Raw genomic sequence first — 21,931 nt, 5'->3', positions numbered from 1 at the left:
AAAAAAAAAAAAAAAAAATTAAAGCTGAGAAAATATTGTAAGTACTAGTTTATTTTAAAATATTTTATGAAAAATAACCACTTTCCTCTCCCCCACACTTGTTAATGAGAAGAGTGGCATTGTTAACACATTTTTGCAGATTTTTTTAAAAAGTCTGCCTTAATAGCAAGATTCTAGTAATTGCTTTGGCATTCAATCTGTTAACAGTGTTACAAAGAAAATCTGGGCTCATGTATTTGGAAAGAATATTTTAATAACATTTTCAGATTTCTTTAATATTATACCAAAACTTGTCGATTGATAGTTTCTTAAAGGATAGCTGCAGTGCGAAATTGAAACCATGCAAAACAAGCTTGTTCAATTTGTGGCCCCAACACAAATTCATAAACTTTCTTAAAACGTTATTTATTTATTTATTTAATTTATTTATTTATCTATTTTAGCTCATCCACTTTCGTTAGTATTAGTGTACTTTATGTGTGGCCTAAGACAATTCTTCTTCCACTGTGGCCCAGGGAAGCCAAACGATTGGACACCCTGATATAAAACTTTTTGTCCTGTTACATTAAAATTCATGGCCTTTCACTTTGAATGGATCTTCTGTTCATGAGTGATTTCTTACTATTTCTTGCTAAGCAACCAACACTGGTTGCTTAGAAAATACTGATTCACTGTCTTATGATGATATTTCAAATATTGATACCATATCAACTAATCACATTTCATTAATATCACCAGGAATCTTATCAGAAACTCTCAGAATATTGGAGATGCTTGTCAAGGTTTTTTTCACTTGACTGTTGTCTTTAATGACAAATACTATTAGATGTTTGAAGTGATGAGTGCACTTTGTTCATTTTCAAAAATGTCTGCTGAATACTCAAGTCTTAATAACCAGTTTATTAGTCATTCTTTCAAATAAAAAACATGTTCCATGAAAAAGGCAATTCAGTCAGCTCACAACTCAAACAATTGCACAGTGCTTTTTCTTCAGTCTTCATACTTCTTTACACAACAGGAGTGCTTCATGCATGCTTCCCAGTTTGTCACATAAAATGTTAATAAGATGTGTATTCAGGGTCAAGATTTAGTAAAATTAATAATTTTTACTGTGAGAGCATGGTGATGAAGAATTGACTACTACTCCAGTTGGGTGCCACTGCTTTGATTTGTCTCCTTGATAAGGCTTCAGGTGTTTTTTTTTTCCCCCACAATTGCTATAGCAGCATTTGTGCTCATGTCCATATGGTGAAAAAGGCAAATAACTCACTAGTATTATGAAAACAATTTTGATCTCTATGTGAGTATGTGAACCATACTTTGAGAATCATTGATGACTTAATAAGTGATGGAGCTGGGATTCAATCCAGGTGTTTTGTGTGTGTGTGTATAATCCCAGCTCCATCATTCATTCATTTATTTATTTATTTATTTATTTATGGACGGAGTCTTGCTCTGTTGCCCAGGCTGGGTTGCAGTGGTATGACCCCTGCTCACTGCAACCTCCGCCTCCCGGGTTCTAGTGATTCTCCTGCCTCAGCTTCCCGAGCAGCTGGGACTACAGGCACACGCCACCACACCTGGCTAATTTTTTTGTAGTTTTAGCAGAGACGGAGTTTCACTGTGTTAGCCAGGATAGTCTCAATCTCCTGATTTCGTGATCCGCCCACCTCGGCCTCCCAAAGTGCTGGGCTTACAAGTGTGAGCCACCATGCCTGGCCTCCATCACTTATTAGCTACATGACCTTGAGCAATTACTCTGATACCAAGATCAGATAAACATAAAAGAGAAAGCTGCAGACCAGTATTCGTCACAAAATAGGCAAAAAAGGAAAAAACTCAAAAATATTTGACATTAGCATTTCTATACTATCATTGTTATTTTTTTATTTGATGTGTGTGTGTGTGTGTGTATGTGTGTATATATATTTTACAGGGCTGTAGAAGAAAGAGGGTTCTAAAGTAGCATTTATAAAAAAGAAAGGTGGCAAAGATGGGATTCTGAAATGACTCGTCATCATGGAATAAGAAAGATGCTTGCCAGAATCCCAAATTGTATTCATAGGCTAAAGGTTTAACTATCCTCAACAGTTTTAGGACCTTTTTTTTTTTTTTTTAAGGGAAATGCTAAGCCTGCTGTCTTGTTTTGTAGTTCAGTCAAGTGCATTATTGCTCTTGGTTCTGAAATATGTATAAATCCTCACTACCCATCAACGGTCTTCAGATAATGTAGGGGAAGATAAATCTAGTTGGTAACAGTAAACCGTGAATGCTTTCCTTGGGTATTTACGAGTTCAAGGAAATTTCAGTGGCAAAACATTTTCCTTCTTTGGTTAGTCTCATTCTTCATGATCTTTGAAAATAAACTCATCTGTAATACATATACACCCATTTCAGAGTAACCTTCACTTAGGAGATTGCTGTTTTTTAATAAGAAAGAGAGCCTGTTAGTACCGTCTGTCGTGTTATTCATGCCAAAGAACCAATTGCTTTATGGGAGAAATGGCACTTGGGGTTCTTCCATCTGCTGTAATTGATTATTGCTTTCATGTGATTCCCATACAATTCCCTCAGTCCCAGCATCACTTGCCTGTCTGACTAATGCCTCTGTCCTGTTAGTTTTTAATATTTTTTAGTTTGAAATACTTAAAAAAATAAAAATTTCCACCAATTAGGCAAGAATATCTTCATTTTAGAGAATTTTATAAGTAAAGGTATGAATCAGGGAAAACACTAGCTTCACCATCCTGGGATGTGTTCATTACTGTCCTTTTTGATGATTAATGGATGCTTCTTTTTTCCTAATTGGCAAAATATTGTATACACATTTCATATTGTGCCTTTTCATTTATTATCAGTATTTCCCTCCATCAAAAAGTATTCTAAAATATTTTTAATGACAGCATAACTTTTGTCATTAATATATATCATGCTTTTAAAAAAAACTATATACATTCTAATGTTATTATCAGTTTATAAAAATTATAAATACACTGTGAAGCACATCCCTTATATTTTATTATTCTTTTTCTGATTATACTCTAGTCATTTTGTTGAAGACCCTTAAAGGGGAATGACTGGCTCAGATAGCAATATTTGTCTTTTATAGGGTTCTTGAAGTGAATTGCCAACTTGCTTTCCAAAAAGATTGAACCAATTTGTTATCATTTTTTACAAGCATTCAGCCCAGTTCTCCATATCTTCACCAGACATGATACTATGTGAAATGCTTTTAAAACAGAATAAATAACACACATTAGCACATGAACTTCCAGCAAAAGTTTAAATGCTTAGAAATTAAATAGTATAACATACATCAAAACTTATAATGTATATCTCTTATTACTAGGAGGGTCCAAACTGAGCTAGACTTAATGAGTTATCCATAACCTTCTTGGGGTAGAGTCTTCAAAACAGATTTCTTTCTCTAGGAGTTCTTTGTACTTTCTGAGCCTGTACAGACTTGCTTATGTAGAGTGGGTTGGAGATAAAAAGTTCAGTATGTGTCCTTTTGGTTTTTATATTTTCCTCTCCTTTAGCCCTATGTCTTGGGACAGTTATATCGAGTAGTTTGGTATATGTGGGTTTTTTTCTTTATCTTATAAAGCAGATTTGGATAATGTGTGATTGGAAGTTACATGTCTGTGTTCCTTGCTAATTTTATGTAAATTTCAGGTGTGCAACGGAGGAACATGGCTCAAGAAACTAATCACAGCCAAGTGCCTATGCTTTGTTCCACTGGCTGCGGATTTTATGGAAACCCTCGTACAAATGGCATGTGTTCAGTATGCTATAAAGAACATCTTCAAAGACAGAATAGTAGTAATGGTAGAATAAGCCCACCTGGTAAGTAATTCTAGTAAAACCCATCTGTATTCGTAATTGAAATACAAGTAGATAGTTCAGTATACCCAATACCTTTTTCTGCTCTCAAACTGTATTTATATTACCATATTCATATCAGTAAAATTTCTCATTACACATTCTGATTATAATCAGTAGTGAGGAGTTAGGAATGAGTATCATCACTCATTGAAAATCCTGTAAATTCATACCATAATCTTACTTGCTGTGGCTGCGGAATTCTATTACATTATGAAAACAGAGGGGACACCTCAAGTGTCTTGGAAAGTAAGATAAAAGAGTGATAAAAGAACCTTGTTCTTTTATCTGGTGTGACTTTTACAGCTCAAGTAGTTGTTGAAAGAGTGGATTATTGATAACCACAGCTCAGTGGACTTTAGAGGAAGCTTTACTCCATTAGGAAGGAGTAGTATTGTGGATTAACTCATAGTAAGGGATGTTCAACCCCAGTTCATTAGGGTTTTTTATGCCTTTTTGTGTCAAAGGATATTCTTGGTCTTTTGTCTAAGTAGTTGTATAAGAAGGATCATGAGAATTCTGAGTGTAAGCTTTGCAAAATAGGAAGTGTTTATTCATTTAGGATAGTTTTCATGTAGGTTAATGCCTGCATGTATAGATTTTTGTGGTTAATGAAAGTGTAGGCTATTAGTTCATTTAATATTGTATATGAGATCTTGTCTGTTTCTGTTCAAGCCAAAACCTACAACCATTTAACCAAAGCTCCAAATTTTCTTAAGGCTAAGATCAAATGAGTATAAACTGTTTCAAAATTAAGTCATCATCTACATGTGTAACCTAATGTACTGAGCATAGATTTTAATTCTGAACCTATATTCTTCACTGCTATGTCATCTTATTTAAATATCTCATTTGTACTGTAGTACTTGGAAGATGTTTTTGAATTAAAGAATTTGGGCTTGGATGCTATTCAGTCCTAAGACATAGGAGTTTATTAATGTATACAACTTGTATATGGTTTCCTTCTTGGTTTAAAATTAATATATTTTTCACTGGCAAACCATTGAAAAAATTTTAAGTAAAAATAATGAACCAACATACTACATATTAAAAGAAAATCTCTATACTGTGTTCTGTGGAAAATGGATTTTTATTTTTTTAGATAAGGTCTTAGACTGCTTAGCATATAGAATCACTAATATGAAATGTGGTACTGTTACAGCAACCTCTGTCAGTAGTCTGTCTGAATCTTTACCAGTTCAATGCACAGATGGCAGTGTCCCAGGAGCCCAGTCAACATTAGACTCTACATCTTCATCTATGCAGCCAAGGTAAGATGTAGTGTCTGAATTATAATGCGAATGCCAATAAAAACTAAAGAGTATATTCTGTGTTTGATTAATTCTAATGAGGAAAACTACATAAAGCTACTTTTAGATTAACTGGCCTAAAATGTTATCTGTCTGATTATAACTAGTTAGAAAAAGCGATTTCTTGCTTTTACCTTGGGGTATCGGGGGTTATCGTTTAAGTCTTAGATTTCTTTTTCAGGCATCTTTTTCTGTCTTCTTTCTCATAATGTATCCTGACCTACTCCTGAAGTCCTTTGGAAGCATGTTAAGTGAAATGTTAGTCTTATTCTGCAAGTATTACTACCTTGTATTAAAAAAATACAGTCTTGTCACACATTATCTTTGTTTAATATCATGGTGTAGTACTCATATTTGTTTATATTATATTGTATATATATACTTTTTAACTCTGAAGTCACATCATTTGGAAGCCTGCATACAGCAATACTGGTTTCATTTTTATTCTGCTGTTAGGAACCACTATATTAAGTTCCTACACTATGGTTCCTTTTTTCCAGTTCATGATAGGAGATGTTCAGTTTTAGTATGCCGGAATATCATTTACAGCTTTGTCTTAGGGTTCTTTAAGCATGTCTTTATCATGCTAGTTTTCATTTAGTGGATTCATGTGGTACTTGAAATACACAAAGGCAGTAAAATTCTGGTTCAAATTGGTCTCTAGTTTTAAAGCTCTATGATTATGTTTAAGTTGTTTTAAAAAAAGTATCTCTGTGTTCTCATCTTAATCATCTACTTAGATATGTTGAACTGTTACTGTGCCACATTAGTTGATATTCATGTGTAGAGATCACCTTTTAAAATGAAATATTTTGCTTTTCTAGCTCTGTATCAAATCAGTCACTTTTATCAGAATCTGTAGCATCTTCTCAATTGGACAGTACATCTGTGGACAAAGCAGTACCTGAAACAGAAGATCTGCAGGGTTTGTATATGAGCTAGCATGTATTTTGTTATTTGAGTGTTATAGGCCAGACGTTATCGTAGGTGCATGTATTAAAAAATTGCCAGCTTAAAATACATATTTTTCTGTTTTCCCTATGAACACAATACTTTATATTTTTAAGTATTTAACATGTTGGGGAGCCATTTCACACTTACATGTGATTTTATCATCAGCATAAACGTTGCAAATTCAAAATTTGTTTATTGTGAAAATATCATTAAATGAATGGCAGTGTTACACTGTTCTCTTTTACTATTTTGGCCGGTTCAGTCTAAATACTACTCTCTAAGAAAACTGGGGCTGCTGGTTTGAAGGGAATATCTTTCTTTTGTGTTTTGACTCATTATCTGAGAGACTGTGTCCATCTTGCCTGGCAGTTCTGCCCCTTCTTCCCCATGTATGCGGTAGTCACATTCAGTTGCTTGTATTCACAGCATGGTATCTATCATGTTCTTGCCCATGCTCTTCGTATCCCCATTATGTAGCTCAAAATGATCTAGGAAGACTTGAAAATTTGTATGAAGGCTTTTGTAGTAGGGAGAGAGAATGCGGAGTAGGCCATTTAGGAGGCTATTAAATCTCTGCTTAATTAGTTTGTATTCTAGCAGTGTGTGGAAGTAATGTGGTAATAAGGAAAGATGTCTGGAAAGATAAGCCTAATGAAGAGCAGTGTGCCATTCTGCCTACGGGATGATTTACCAGTGAAACTTCATTGCACGTGGTGTTCACATGATGGTAACAGATACATCTGCCAATCCTAGTTTAAGTTTGCTAAATTTTTAATTTAGGCCAAGCACAGTGGCTTGCGCCTATAATCCTACCTACTTGAGAGACTGAGGCAGGAGGATCGCTTGAGTCTGGGAGCTTGAGACTAGCCTGGACAACAAAAAATTAGCCAGGTGAGGTGACACATACCTATAGTCACAACTACTCAGGAAGCTGAGGTGGGAGGATTGCTTGAGGCCAGGAATTCCAGGCTGCAGTGAGCCATGATCGTGCCACTGCACTCCAGCCTGGGTGGGCGCCAGAGCACATCCCCCACCCCCGGTCTCAAGAATTAAATAAATTTAAATAAGCTAGGTAATTCCTCTTGCTTTTTTTTCCATACCCAGCAAATACTTGACCCAATTTGCTTGTTTGTGTAGATTTTGCTGTAATGAAAGAATATACTGTGTGGTCAACATAAATATTCTGTTCCATCTAGCATATTGTGATAAATTCATAAATGTTTTAAGTGAATAATTTTTATTTGTTAGTTACATCAAAACATTTAAGGAAGGGCAGAAATGAGGAATATTTTTAAAGAAATAAGGAAAAGACTGGTCATGGTAGCTCATGTCTGTAATCCTAGCACTTTGGGAGGCTGAGGTGGGCGGATTGCCTGAGCTCAGGAGTTCAAGCTCAGCTTGGGCAATAAGGGAAAACCCCATCTCTACAAAAAATACAAAAAAATTAGCTGGGCGTGGTGGCAGACACCTGTAGTCCCAGCTTTTCGGGAGGCTGAGGCATAAGAATTGCTTGAATTGGGAGGCGGAATTTACAGTGATCCAGGATCATGCCACCGCCCTCCAGCCTGGGCAACAGAGTAAGGCTCTTAGTAAATAAATGAATAAGAAATCTCAAGATTTAGTTATTTACCAGACATAGGAAATAAGACAAGGGTATTGTCAAAGCTTTCAGTTTTATCATAGTGGCAGTGGTGTGGTTGCTTTTTAGACAGGGAAGCTGAATAAGGTGATTTGGTTAGACAAAGTTTTAGGTATAGTGAGTTTCAAATGATCAGATTTCAAAGTTGAAAAAGCTCATTTGGAGATTGTATAGATAGTAGGTATTTAAGTGTGTGTAGTAGTCGGTATTATGCCTGAAATTTAGAAGCCCTTGTCATAGGTTGAAAAATAGTTTAAACACAAGGGAGTAAGCAGGAGGATGAGCCAGCAAAGGAGCCGAGGAAGAAACCATCTAGATCCTGGTTAGTTTTGGGTCATAGTTGCCAAAGGATAATTTCAAGAAGCAAAGATTACATGGCAGTTTTGAGCAGTTTTGACAGAGATAGGAAGGAAGAAAACAGGATGCTAATCATGAAGATGTTCTTTATGTCTTATGATAGAACAAATTTTAAAATGTTGGCAGTGAAAAAAATGTATAAAGCTTAAGAATACAATAGTACTTACAGAAGTCTGACAAAGAATAAAGGTCAGAGATTGGCAAACTATCATAATACATATGAAGTGTTTTTATACCATTTGTGTATAAAAGTGTTTTTATTTCCATTTGTGGTGTATGGAAAACAATACCGTTTTCTCCACTTAGCCCTGAGTATATCACTTCAAAAGGTGGTCCTGATGCCATATTAGGAGAAATTGTATAGGCCCCATTTTTCATACATGATTTGAATGATTTTTAGGTTAAAAAGTACTTAGGTACTTTTTAAAGGTACTTAGGTTTTTAAAGGTACTTACAAGTTAATACTGTAAAAAAAAAGATGACTTTTAGATTAAAAAGAAAGAACTAATTGAAGCATTTTGTTACACTCTAAAATTGAAGAATATGCTTAAATTTGGTCAACCTCTTAGTCCCTCAGATCTTGAGTCATAGTAGAAAACTACTGAATTTGGATTCATAAGTTCTATTTTCCTATCTTGATATGCCTGCTTAACTTCACTGAGCCTTACTTTCATTACTCCTAAAAGAGAATAATAAGTATGTCCCTCTTACCGGGTATTAAAAGATACTGAGATAATGGAGTTTGGATGAGCTTTGTAAGCTGCAGAAGATATTCTTTATATTGCCCGAGTGATTTGGGAGTTGTAGGAGGCCTAGAGTAAGAATTTTGAAGCTTTCCAACACTAGAATGATGTCATATGTTAAGATGGTAAGGTCTACATCACTGAAGCATTCTAGGAAAAATGAGTTGATGTTAGAGAACGTATAGAGGGGAATTCTGTGCTAAGTGGCAGGATGAACTAGAATTCTCAGGCTCTTTCCTACTCTGAGGGTTTCTGACTTTATACAAAGTTGAATTGTCAAATCATTGGTTCAAGAAATCAGAGGGGGAACAGTCTCTTTGGACTGATTTAGGAAGGCTGTATGGGTTTAAAAAATCAGGCAGTTCTTCTGATTCTAAAGAATGAGTGAGAATAGCCAAAGCTATCTTGAAAAAGAACAAAGTTGGAGGACTAACAATTCCTGGCTTCAAAATTGAATACAAGCTGCAGTAATCAAGACTGTGTTGTACCAGCATGAGGATAGTCATAAAGGTAAGTGGAATAGAACTGAGAGTCCAGAAATAAACTCTTATTATATTTATGGGCAATTGACTTTCAACAGTGGTGCCAAAATCCTTTGATGGGAAAAGAATAATCTTTTAAACAAATGATTCAGGAACAACCTCATATTCACATTCAAAAGAATGAATTGGACTCCTACCTCATACCATATACAAAAATTCACCCGAAATACATGAAAGACCTAAAACAAATATAAGAGAACTATAAAACTCTTAAAACAGGTATAAATTTTTGTGATCTTGGTTTAGGCAGTGGTTTCTTAGATACGACACCTTAACCACAAGCAACCAAAGAAAAGATAGATAAATTGAGCTACATCAAAATAAAGATTTTCGCTTAAAAGAGTGGAAAAACAACTAGGCGCTGTGGTTTATGCCTGTAATCCCAGCACGTTGGGAGGCCAAGGTGGGCAGATCACTTGAGCTCAAGACTTTGAGACCAGCCTGGGCAACATGGCAAAACCCCGTCTGTACAAAAAATAGCCGAGTATGGTGGTGCACACTTGTAGTCCCAGCTACTGGGGAGGGAGGCTGAAGTGGGAGGATCACTTGAGCCTGGGATGTTGAGGCCTCAGTGAACCGTTAACGCACCACTGCACTTCAGCCTGGGTGACAGAATGAGACCCTCTCTCAAAAAATGAGTGGAAAACCAGCCTACAGAATGAGAGAAAAATACTTGCAAATCATATATGTGGTAAGAATACATAAAGAAATAATTACAATTCAACAATAGAAAACCCATTTTAAAAATAAGCGAAGGATTTGAATAGACATTTCTCCAGAAAATATATACAAGTTTCCAATAAACACATTGAAAGATGCTCAACAGGGCCAGGCGCAGTGGCTCACATCTGTAATCCCAGCACTTCGGGAGGCCGAGGCAGGCGGATCACCTATAGTCAGGAGTTGGAGACCAGCCTGGCCAACATGGTAAAACCCCATCTCTACTAAAAATACAAAAATTAGCTGGGCGTGATGGCATGCGCCTGTAGTCCCAGGTACTTGTGAGGCTGAGGCAGAGGAGAATTGCTTGAACCTGGGAGGTGGAGGTTGCAGTGATCTGAGATTGTGCCACTGCATTCCAGCCTGTGCAACAGAGCAAGACTCCAGCCTGTGCAATACAGCAAGACTCCGTCTCAAAAAAAAAAAAAAAAAACTCAACATCATTAGATATTAGGGAAATGGAAGTCATGAGGCACCACTTCATACCCACTCAGATGGCTCTAATCAATGACAAAGTCTTGTCAAGGATGTAGAAAAATTGGAGCCCTCCTGCCTTGGTGGGAGTATCAAATGGTGCCAGATACACTGGAAAACAATCTGCTAGCTCCACAAAAAATTAAAAAGAATTGTTATATGACCCAGCATTTTGCTCTTGATTCCCAGGATAATTGAAAACATATGTCCACACAAAAACTTGTACACAAATGTTCGTAGCAGCATTCTCCATAATAAATAGAAACTACTCAGGTGGCTGTAAGTAGATGATTGGATAAAAAAAATGTGGTATATCCATACAGTAGAATATTCAGCCACAAAGAGGAAGGATATTCTGATACATGCCACAGCATGAATGATCCTTGAAAATATGCTGAATAAAAGAAGCTAAGTACAAAAGGCTACATGTTGTATGACTTTATTTACATAGAATGTCTAAAATAGGCTAGTCATACAGAAAGATTAGTGGTTGCCAGAAACTGTGGGAAGTGGGGAGTAATTGCTAATGAGTAGAGTTTTCCTTTAATGTGACTTAAATGTTCTGAAACTAGATAGTGGTGATGTTTTTTTTGTTTTTGTTTTTGTTTTTTTTTTGAGTCAGAGTCTCGCTCTGTCGCGGCCCAGGCTGGAGCGCAGTGGCCGGATCTCAGCTCACTGCAAGCTCCGCCTCTCGGGTGTACGCCATTCTCCTGCCTCAGCCTCCCGAGTAGCTGGGACTACAGGCGCCCGCCACCTCGCCCGGCTAGTTTTTGTATTTTTTTTTTAGTAGAGACGGGGTTTCGCCATGTTAGCCAGGATCTCTTGACCTCGTGATCCGCCCGTCTCGGCCTCCCAAATAGTGGTGATGGTTTTATAACCTTGTGAATATAAAAAAAAGCACTGAATTGTATACTTTAAAGGGTGAATTTTATGGTGTGTAAATTATATCTCCCCACCACCCCAAGACAGCTTTACTGGAGGATAACTTGTGAGTGCAAATGCATATAGGTAGGAAAAATGAAATTTGAGAAAGAGTGAAAAAACCCGTTGCTGAAGTGGTCAGTTCAGGCAGTTATATGTTGAAACTAAAGCTAGAAAGGTTGTTTGGAATTTGATAAGGTATTCTTTGGTCTTAAAACTCACATAAAAACTGAGGAAACTGGATAATTTCTGGGAATCATAGACTTTTAAAAATAATACTATATCATCTTGTCCGTGAATTCATGTGGTGACTGTTGAAATTCAGGTTGTCAGCTATTAGTTTCAGGTAAGCTGAGGTTATCTTAGCCTCATGGGTATATAAACAACATTTATCGGTCCCACATTTTAGCTGTAGCATATAAGCTTTTAGATAGCCTTCCGATCCTTCACTTTAAAGACTGTGCATTTGCCTCAGTTAAAAAGAAACCATTCGCCACCTTTGGGGCTTTAGGGTTAAAACTGTGAAATGTCTTTTGAGATATGCAGTGGCATTTGTATGCGTAGAAGATAGATGTATTTTCACTTCTCCATTTCCAGATCCCATTCAAATTTGTGTCTCAGTAGTTAAACCAGTTTTGTTAAAACTATAATCTTGTGATAGTGTTACTGCCATTAAATGGGTCTTTTTGAATATCAGACTGTTTTTGGAGAACAGGTTAGATATTATGGCTTATATATTTCAAAACCAATAAATACAATAGTTTCATTTCTGATTGCAAATTAAGCTGTTTTTTAGTCTGTATGTATAGCCAGATAGGCTTATCTGATACTGTTGTAGGAGCTGGGGATAAACATTAAACAAGACATTCAGCCCCTGCCCTCTTGGAGCTTACATTCTAGGAATATTTATTCATTGAAAATAAAAGGTTTGATGTGTCTGTATTCTGTTTCAAAAATAATATGTTCACAGGGTATTACTAGAACTGTCTCCTGTCTGATTTCAGGATGTCTGAGTGGAGTAACATGCTATAGAGTTTGTCATTAGCGCACATTTACTTGTTTGTGGTATTTGCCTTTTGTCATCTTTTGTTAAAATATGAGATAGTGATGTTAACATAAGCAGGTTAGAATCACAGTAAATGTCTGAGCATGTATTATGTGTAGTTCACTGTGATGGGACTGGAGATTCAGATGGGGAATGAGGTAACCATCCTTCTTCTCAACGGCCTTACAGTGTAGTTGGGGAAATGAGGCACATATAGGTAAGTAATTCAGTTCAACAGATACTTATTGTTGAGTGCCTGCTATGTGGTTGGAAACACTGGGATAGGCACTAATAATGGGATAAATAGGACAGATGTCTCCCCTCAAAGAATTCAAAGTTAAACCAGGTTGAGCCAGTGAGGGAATTTTAATATGAAAAGTGCTATACGTAGTAGGGTTTCCCACCCCAAAGTTGTGGGAGAGGCAGTGGAGGAAGAGCTGATTATATAAGCTTAAACAAGAAAAACAAGTTAGAGTTAGCCTGGTAAAAAGAGGGACAGAAGGGGCATAGAAAGAGTATTTTGTATGGAAAGCATAACTTACCCAAGAGCCCAGAGGCAAAAGAGAGTTTGATATGTCCAGGGAAACTGCAAGTACTTCCGTATGGCTAAATCATGGGGTACCGTTGAGAAATAGTGAGAGATGAGGCCAGAGAAAGAAGGATGAAGAAAATCATGAAAGACCTCTGGGCTTTATCCTGGGAGTTAGTTGGGAGCCATTGAAGAATTCTAAACATCAGAGGGAACACCATTAGATTTTCACTTTTAAGGCAGATGATTGCGTGCAATGTGTGAAGCATGGATTGAAGAGGGAACTCGTGAGGTACCCGGTGTTTGGAAAAGGTGTTAAGGAAAATCAGAGTGAGAAGCTACAGAGAATTGAGACAAGGAAAGGGTATTTGACCTTGATTTTGAAAAAGAAGAGGACCTAGATCAAATGGGGGAAAAAAAGGAAACCCTTTGGAATAGATTATAAGAAGTGTGAGCAAAGGTACATGGCATATTCCCGGTGTAGATTAATGGAGAGTGGATTCCTGGGGAAAGTCTGGCTGGTGATGAAACTGAAGAGGTTAAGAATTTGATCCATGGCAAATTCCACCATTTTAGAGCAAAATGACATGTCTGCAAGGTCATATTACATGATTCTGACTCGCAGCAGCATTTCTGAGGGCCAGAGTGGTTAGCAACGGGAGGGAGTCATGTTAAGATTTCAGAGTAGTAATTTAACCCGAATCTTGGTAAATCTGGCTTTGGTTTCCATACATAAATGCATCAACTTATTATCTTACAACATTTTAAAGCTTCTTTGCTTCAATTTGCCTTATTTCAAACATTTAAAGTGCTTTATGTGAAACATTCTGGGAACTTTAAACATACTTAATATTCCACAGAATCTTGGTTTCACCTTTTCCCTCCTTGTTCTCTGAGAAACCTATGTCATTCTGACCCATGCATATGGCTATTTTCTTGCACACTCCCTTAGAATATTCAAGTAGTATTTGTTTATGTGCCTTTTATTGATTAAATATGTAGTTACTAGAAAAATTAGAAAATACAGTTAAAACCTAAAGAAGAAAGTCTATAAAACCACTGTCAATATATCATTACATGTTCTAGATTATTTTCTAGATAGAAATACATTATTTATGCATTTTCTATACATAAATTTAACAAAAAGGGGTCCTATTTTTGTAAACAACTTTGTAATTAAATGACTAGTTTTCTGTGCTAATTAATTCCTCAGTATCCTCTGAATAATAGACTAGGGAGGGTGGGATGAGGAATAGCAAAATCTTACAGAATAATTAAATTTTGCCACCTTCCTATTTTTGTCAGCTTCAGTATCAGACACGGCACAGCAGCCATCTGAAGAGCAAAGCAAGTCTCTTGAAAAACCAAAACAAAAAAAGAATCGCTGTTTCATGTGCAGGAAGAAAGTGGGACTTACTGGTAAGGACCTAAATCAAATGTTTAAAATTAAGATACTGTTTTATAGTAATGCATAGCTTACTATTATTGACTTCAATTAAGATTGTTCCTGTTCCCTTGAGAGCTAATACTGGCTATACTTCAGCTTCTGAATTTTCTTAAGGAAATAAAAATAGCTTTGATTATACACCTAAAAGTGAAATGAATAGCTTTTTTTTTTTTTTTTAAAGTTTATTTCAGTTGAATTTAGAAATATTAGACAAGTAAGGTTAGTGTACCAGATTCTGTGAAAGGTCAAAGATGTGGCTCCTGCTTTCAAGGAGAGAATATTTTGAAGTACTTAGTAAACTGGAAGTACTTTCTGTATATAAAATAGGGCTAACCTTTATACATTGTTGTGTGGGTTCAGTGAGTTAAGACATGTAAGCAGTTAGCCCAGCCCAGTGCTGCCACACAGTAAGTAATCAATATATGTTGGCTACTGTAACATAGCTATCAGATGCAGATGGTGGTGGGCGGGAGAAAGAATTGTTCAAAAGCATTTAGCAAAGAAAGTACATGAAGTGCAGTCACATTGCTCTGGGAATTCAGGGATGAGAGTAACTAATTTACAATTAAAAATGGTGGTTCTTAGAGACCCAGCAAGGAAAGGATCATGAAGGCAGAATGTTTCAGCATGTCTTGAACAGTGAGTAGGACCTATAACTGATGGAAAGAGGGGCATTTCAGGCGGAAAGAATAACTTGAAGAAAATGAATAGGGCATGTGCAGGAACCATAAATAGGGGAATGTTGCTGAATAGCACATAATACGTGAACAAGAGTGTTGTGTACTGCAATCCAACAGGAATAAAGAAATAAGACTAAAAACATACACAGTTGACCCTTGAACAACATGGAACTGTTGTAGGGGTCCACTTACAGTTTTTTCTAATATATTGGAAAATTTTTTGGAGATTTGCAGCAATTGGAAAAAACTCACAGATGAACTGTATAGCCTAGAAATATATGTTTTTATTAAGAAAAGTTAGACAAGTCTTGAATGTGTAAAACGTGTAGATACTTGTGTATTTTATCATTTGCTACCACAGAATATGCACAAATCTGTTAAAAAAAATTAAAAGTTTATCAAAACTTGCTTATACAAATGCAGATCATACATGAAGCCATTCACAGTCAAGAAATGTAAACTAATGTAAAGCAGTATTAAGCGATAGTGGCAAAAAGTTACTGTAGTATATACTGTACTTCTCTAATAATTTCATAGCCACCTCCTATTGCTATTGCAGTGAGTGCAGGTGCTGCAAGTATCCACTTAAAATGCCATGCATTTTAATCGTCACTGATCACCTCTGTTTCAGCAGTTTATCTCTGTAGTAAATTGCCTACCACAGTAAAAGGTAATCTCTTGTGGTTCTCATGTATTTTTCATCGTGTTTAATACTATACTGTAAACTTTGAATAATACTGTAAGACTCATACAAAGTGTCAGTACTGATACTGGAAGTGCTCCCAACAAGAAGAGAAAAGTCTGACATTACAAGAAAAAGTTGAATTGCTTGGTATGTACTATAGATTAATGTCTGCAGCTGCTATTCTGCCATTTCAAGAAAAATGAGTGATGTCTGCCATTTCAGTATAAATAAATTCAGTGTAAGGACTGTTGTTTAAAAAAAAGGAAATCTGTGAAGCCGTCTCTGCAGCTATGCCAGCAGGCACAAAAACCTTGTACTTTTTTATGCAATACGTTTTTATTTTGTATTGACAGTGCAGCTTTTATGTAGGTGCAGGATTGCTATAAAGAGAGGCATACTATGATTCAAGAAAAAGTGAAGTCATTACGCGACAACTTTTAGATTCTAAAACTGGAGACTTTAATGCCAGCAAAGGATAGTTTGATTTTTTTTTTTTTTTTGAAGTGGAGTCTTGCTCTGTCATCCAGACTGGAGTGCAGTGGCACTATCTTGGCTCACTGCAACCTCTGCCTCCTGGGTTCAAGCAATTCTCCTGCCCCACCCTCCCAAGTAGTTGTGATTACAGGTTGTGCGCCACCATGCCTGGCTAATTTTTGCATTTCTTTAGTAGAGACAGGGTTTCACCACATTGGCCAGGCTGGTCTCAAACTCCTGACCTCAGGTGATTCGCCCACCTCAGCCTCCCAAAGTGCTGGGATTATAGACTGGAACTGCCGCACCTGGCTGGTTTGGTAATTTTAGAAAAAGGTTTGGCTTAAAAAAAGTCAAGATAACAGGAGAAACAGCTTCTGCCAAAAAAGAGGCAGCAGGTTGCCAAACTACATTAAGAAAGTTCCCAAACTATATAAAGTTGTTGGATAAAGAGTGTCTGCCTGGACAAGTTTTTAATGCAGACAAAAGTGCCCTATTCTGGAAGAAAAAGGTCACAAAGACATTTATAAATAAGAAAAGTGAATACTAGGACTTAAGGCAGGAAGAGATTGCGCTTGCGCAAATGCAGTTGGGTTTATGATCAGGACTGCCCTTACCTATAAAGCTGCTAACCCGAATCTTGAAGGGAAAAAGATAAACACCAGCGGCCAGTCTTTTGGTTATACAACAAGAACACCTAAACAATATGAACCCTTTCTCGTAATTGGTTACATTAATGCTTTGTCCCTGAAATCAGAAAGTACCCTGCCAGTAAGGGACTACCTTTCAAAGTTGTTGGGTTTTGTTTTGTTTTTTTTGTTTGTTTTTGAGATGGAGTTTCACTCTTGTCGCCCAGGCTGGAGTGCAGTGGCGCAATCTCTGCTCACTGCAACCTCTTCCTCCTGGGTTCAAGCGATTCTCATGCCTCAGCCTCCCTGGTAGTTGGGATTACAGGCGTACTCCACTATGCCCAACTAATTTCTTTGTATCTTTAGTAGAGACAGGGTTTCACCCTGTTGGCCAAGCTGGTCCCAAACTCCTGATCTCAGGTGATCCGTCCACCTCAGCCTCCCAAAGTGCTGGGATTACAGGCACGAGCCATAGCTCCTGGCCTAAAGTTGTTTTGATATTGGACAGTTGCCCCTAGCCACCCAGAACCTCCTGAGTTCAGCACTGAAGGTGTCGAAGTGATATGCTTGCCCCCAGAGAAGCATCTCTAATTCAGTCTCTATGTCAGGGGTCATAAAGACCTTTCAGGCTCATTACACATGGTACTCTATGGAAAAGATTGTCAGTGCTATGGAAGAGAACCCCAATAGAGGGAACATCATACCATTGAAGATACCATTATTGTTTAGAAAAAGATGTGAAAGCTATGAAGCCTGAAACAAATTCTTGCAGGAGAAAACTGTGTCCAGATGTTGTGTGTGACTTTACAGTATGGAAATCATGGTAGAGATTGTGGATATGGCAAGAAAGGTTGGGGGTTAAGGATTTCAAGATAGGGATCTTGGAGACATTCAGGAGCTAATAGACACCAAACCAGAAGAATTAACAGAAGATGACTTGATGGAGATGGCTGCTTCCAAACCACTGCCAGACAGTGAGGAAGAAGACATAGGAAAAGCAGTGCCAGAAAACAAATTGACGCTAGACAGTCTGACAGAAGGGGTCTGATTATTCAAGACTGCTTTTCACTTCTTTTGCAACATGGGCTCTTCGGTGATATGAGAACTAAAACTAAAGCAAATGGTGGAAAAAGGATGTCGGTACCATGTAGAAACATTTTTAGAGAAACAAAAAAGCAGAAAAGTCAGAAATTACATTGTATTTCCATAAAGTTACACCAAGTATGTCTGCGTCTCCAGCCTCCCCTTTTACCTTCTCCACTTCTGCTAACCCTGAGACAGCAAGACCAACCCCTCTTCTACCTGTTCAATGTGAAGACAAGGATGAAGTCTTTTATGATGATCGACTTTCACTTAATAAATAGTAAATATATTTTCTCCTCGTGATTTTCTTAATAACATTTCCTTTTCTCTAGCTTACTCTATTATTAGAATACATTATATATTAATAATATACAAACATATAACACAAAATATGTGTTAGTCGACTTTATGTTACCAGTAAAGCTTCTGGTTAATAGGCTATTAATAGCTCAAGTTTTGGGGAAACATAAAATTATACATGGATTTTTGACTTGTAGAGGGGTCTGCATGCCTAAACCTGGCATCCTTTAAGGATCAGCGGTACTGTGGTTAGTTGGAAAGTAGTTGCAGCTATGGATAGTTAAAATGTATTGTTGACCATGTGCCAGGCATTGTGCTGAATACTTTGCATAAAAATTGAACTTACAGAAAAGAGTAGGTAAGATTTTGAGCGGAGCTTTGCTTTAGGAAGATTATTTCTGGTTAAGGAATGGGTTGGAGATGAAAAAGAAAGGAAGTTAGAGTTTAATATCAAAGATACTTCAAGATCAGGCATAGTGGCTCACTCCTATAATCCCAGCACTTTGGGAGGCCAAGGTGAGAGGATTGCTTGAGGCCGGGAATTCGGGCTCAGTCTGGGCAACATAATGAGACCTCATCTTTAAAAGAGAAAATTTAAAAAGATGTTTCAAATTTACCCATACCTTAGCACATGTGTATTTAAAGAATACAAATATGGCCCAGTGCAGTGGCTCACACCTGTATTCCCAGCACTGGGAGGCCAAGGTGGGAGGATCACCTGAGGCCAGGAGTTCAAGACCAGCCTGGACTACATAGACTCAGTCTCTACAAAAAAATTTTAAAAATTAGCTGAGCATTATGGCATGTACCTGTAGTCCCAGCTACTCAGAAGGCTGAGATGGGAGGATTGCTTGAGCCCAGGAGGTCGAGGCTGCAGTGAGCTATGATTGCACCACTTCATACTAGCCTGAGTGACAGAGTGAGACCCTGTGTCAAAAAAAAAAAAGTGTGTGTGTGTGTATATATATATAGCCCCCAGAGAAGCAATATATATATAAGCAAATATATATATACTATATATACATATAAGACATTTAAAAATATATGTATTTAATATTAAAGATAGCCTTTCTAGGGCTGGACACAGTGGCTCACGCCTGTAATCCCAGTACTTCGGGAGGCTGAGGCAGGCGGATCACAAGGTCAGGAGACCTAGACCATCCTGGCCAACATGGTGAAACCCAGTCTCTACTAAAAATACAAAAATTAGCTGGGTGTGGTGGCGTGCACCTGTAATCCCAGCTACTCGGGAGGCTGAGGCAGGAGAATGGCTTCAACCCAGGAGGCGGAGATTGTGGTGAGCCGAGATCGTGCCACTGCACTCCAGCCTGGCGACAAAGTGAGACTCTGTCTCAAAAACAAAAAGAAAAAAAAAAAACCTTTGTAAATCTCACAAACCCTCAGACTTCATGATTAGAAGGGTGAGATTTAGTAATTTTCATCTTGTCCAATCTGTCAGTCTAATACGGTGTTGTTTGCTTCATTTTAAATTCATTATTAAGTTACAAATATGTCTTTGAAGTTAAAAATGTAGCAATGGAAGTTAACATCAAATATTAGTGTTTAAAATATTGATTCCTGTGCTCCATTTCCAACAATTGTATCATACCATAAAATTCTAATTTGGGGGAGCAGGACCAGTTTTATATAAAGACTGGCCGCACCCATTACATCTTGATTTTGGCTTTAACTCCAGGCATTTTCTTAAAATAAAGTAGCATTTATTGTGTGTTTTACCATATGTTCAGCATTAAATTCATTCCTCGTTTAATCCTTACTTATTATTATTCCAAAATTACAGATGCAGAAACTCAGGCTCAGAGAGGCAAATTTGCCTTCATTATTAGTCAGTAGATTCACACTGAGGCAGTCAGATTCTAGATCCCATGCTCTTTACTTCTCAACTGCAGTACAGTTCACATCTCCATTGGAGGTTAGCAGAGTAAAGCAAATATTGAAGCTGTGTTCTTTGTTAACAGTTCTTTCAGAAGCATTATTTGATCTTTCTTAAATAAATGCCAAGACTGCCTTCTGACAGTAGGCTTATTCTCACATTGTAGTGTCTGGATTTGAAAAATGTTTTACATTTTCAACCTAGCAACTGTATTTTTGTTAAGAAGTAATTGTTGCCATATCACAGGTGAAGAAACCAGCTCAGAGGAGACTTGCTCTAGGGCAAACCTACGTTTGTAGATAGGAACAAGAAATGAAGCTCTCAGGTAGTGAATAAGAATGTAGTTTGTGAGACAGTGTATTTAGAATGATTCTTTAGTTTACATTGCTGCCCTAAATATATTGTGCTGCTCAGTATTAAGTATGCCGAAGACCTTAATATTTCATCCTTCAACTCATGTATGTGTATTACTCCATTTTCAGGGTTTGAATGCCGGTGTGGAAATGTTTACTGTGGTGTACACCGTTACTCAGATGTACACAATTGCTCTTACAATTACAAAGCTGATGCTGCTGAGAAAATCAGAAAAGAAAATCCAGTAGTTGTTGGCGAAAAGATCCAAAAGATTTGAACTCCTGCTGGAATACAAAATCCTTGAGCATCTGCAAACTAAAAATTGACTTGAGGTTTTTTTTTTCCTAGTCATTGGGAATGTAGAGCAGTGTGTCTTGCATGTCATCGGAAGAATAGATTTTTGTTTTGATTTTGTTTTGGTTTTGTTTTGAAAATGACTCTGAACATTTATTTCCATTGCAATTTCTGTGGCTGAGAAGACTTAAACTTTACAAGTATTATCCTTTTAAGATCATTTTAATTTTAGTTGAGTGCAGAGGGCTTTTATAACAAATGTGCAGAAATTTTGGAGGGCTGTGATTTTTCCAGTATTAAACATGCATGCATTAATCTTGCAGTTTATTTTCTCATTGTGTATGTATATATTGCTTTTCTCTGCAGCACGATTTCTCTTTTGATAATGCCCTTTAGGGCACAACTAGTTATCGGTAACTGAATGTATCTTAATCATTATGGCTGCTTCTGTTTTTTCATTAACAAAGGTTATTCGTATGTTAGCATATAGTTTCTTTGCACCCACTATTTATGTCTGAATCATTTGTCACAAGAGAGTGTGTGCTGATGAGATTCTAAGTTTGTGTGTTTAAACTTTTTTTTGAGCGAGGGAAGAAAAAGCTGTATGCATTTCATTGCTGTCTACAGGTTTCTTTCAGATTATGTTCATGGGTTTGTGTGTATACAATATGAAGAATGATCTGAAGTAATTGTGCTGTATTTATGTTTATTCACCAGTCTTTGATTAAATAAAAAGGAAAACCAGAATGCTCCCTTGTATTACTTTTTCTCTTATTCTTTCTGGTAGTTAATTTTATTTCTTGGTCTTTTAGTTTTCTGCTTTCCTCATTTTGTAAGAGAGCTGCCATTATTTGTCTCACATCTATTTGTGACTAAGCTAATGATCATAAATTGTAATTTTGTATTCCTCTGAATTGAAGACCTCAGCATATCTTCAAAGGCAAACACTCCTCTCTGTTACTTAAATGTATTTTTTAG

General features: G+C 37.0%; 1 protein-coding gene across 7 annotated transcripts in view; it reads left to right on the top strand.

The window, feature by feature from the left end:
* ZFAND6 (zinc finger, AN1-type domain 6) overlaps window positions 1-21,702 on the top strand; it is a 68,578-nt gene extending 46,876 nt beyond the window's left edge. For 4 of the 7 annotated variants that reach the window (XM_011983698.1, XM_011983696.1, XM_011983697.1 and 1 more), the window contains 5 exons: window positions 3,676-3,846; window positions 5,045-5,153; window positions 6,017-6,117; window positions 14,422-14,535; window positions 20,788-21,702. In XM_011983698.1, the coding sequence (XP_011839088.1) occupies window positions 3,693-3,846; window positions 5,045-5,153; window positions 6,017-6,117; window positions 14,422-14,535; window positions 20,788-20,936 (627 nt within the window). In that variant the 5' untranslated portion in view covers window positions 3,676-3,692 and the 3' untranslated portion in view covers window positions 20,937-21,702. The remainder of the gene's footprint in view (window positions 1-3,675; window positions 3,847-5,044; window positions 5,154-6,016; window positions 6,118-14,421; window positions 14,536-20,787) is intronic. The other 3 variants (XM_011983701.1, XM_011983702.1, XM_011983700.1) reach the window with 3 other exon arrangements.
* Window positions 21,703-21,931: the final 229 nt, after the last annotated feature.

This window comes from Mandrillus leucophaeus, unplaced genomic scaffold (assembly GCF_000951045.1).
Source record: "Mandrillus leucophaeus isolate KB7577 unplaced genomic scaffold, Mleu.le_1.0 Scaffold254, whole genome shotgun sequence".
In the NCBI taxonomy this organism is placed as follows: domain Eukaryota; kingdom Metazoa; phylum Chordata; class Mammalia; order Primates; family Cercopithecidae; genus Mandrillus; species Mandrillus leucophaeus.
The sequence above is the reverse complement of the archived record's forward strand: the minus strand, read 5'-3'. Positions and strand labels throughout refer to the sequence as shown.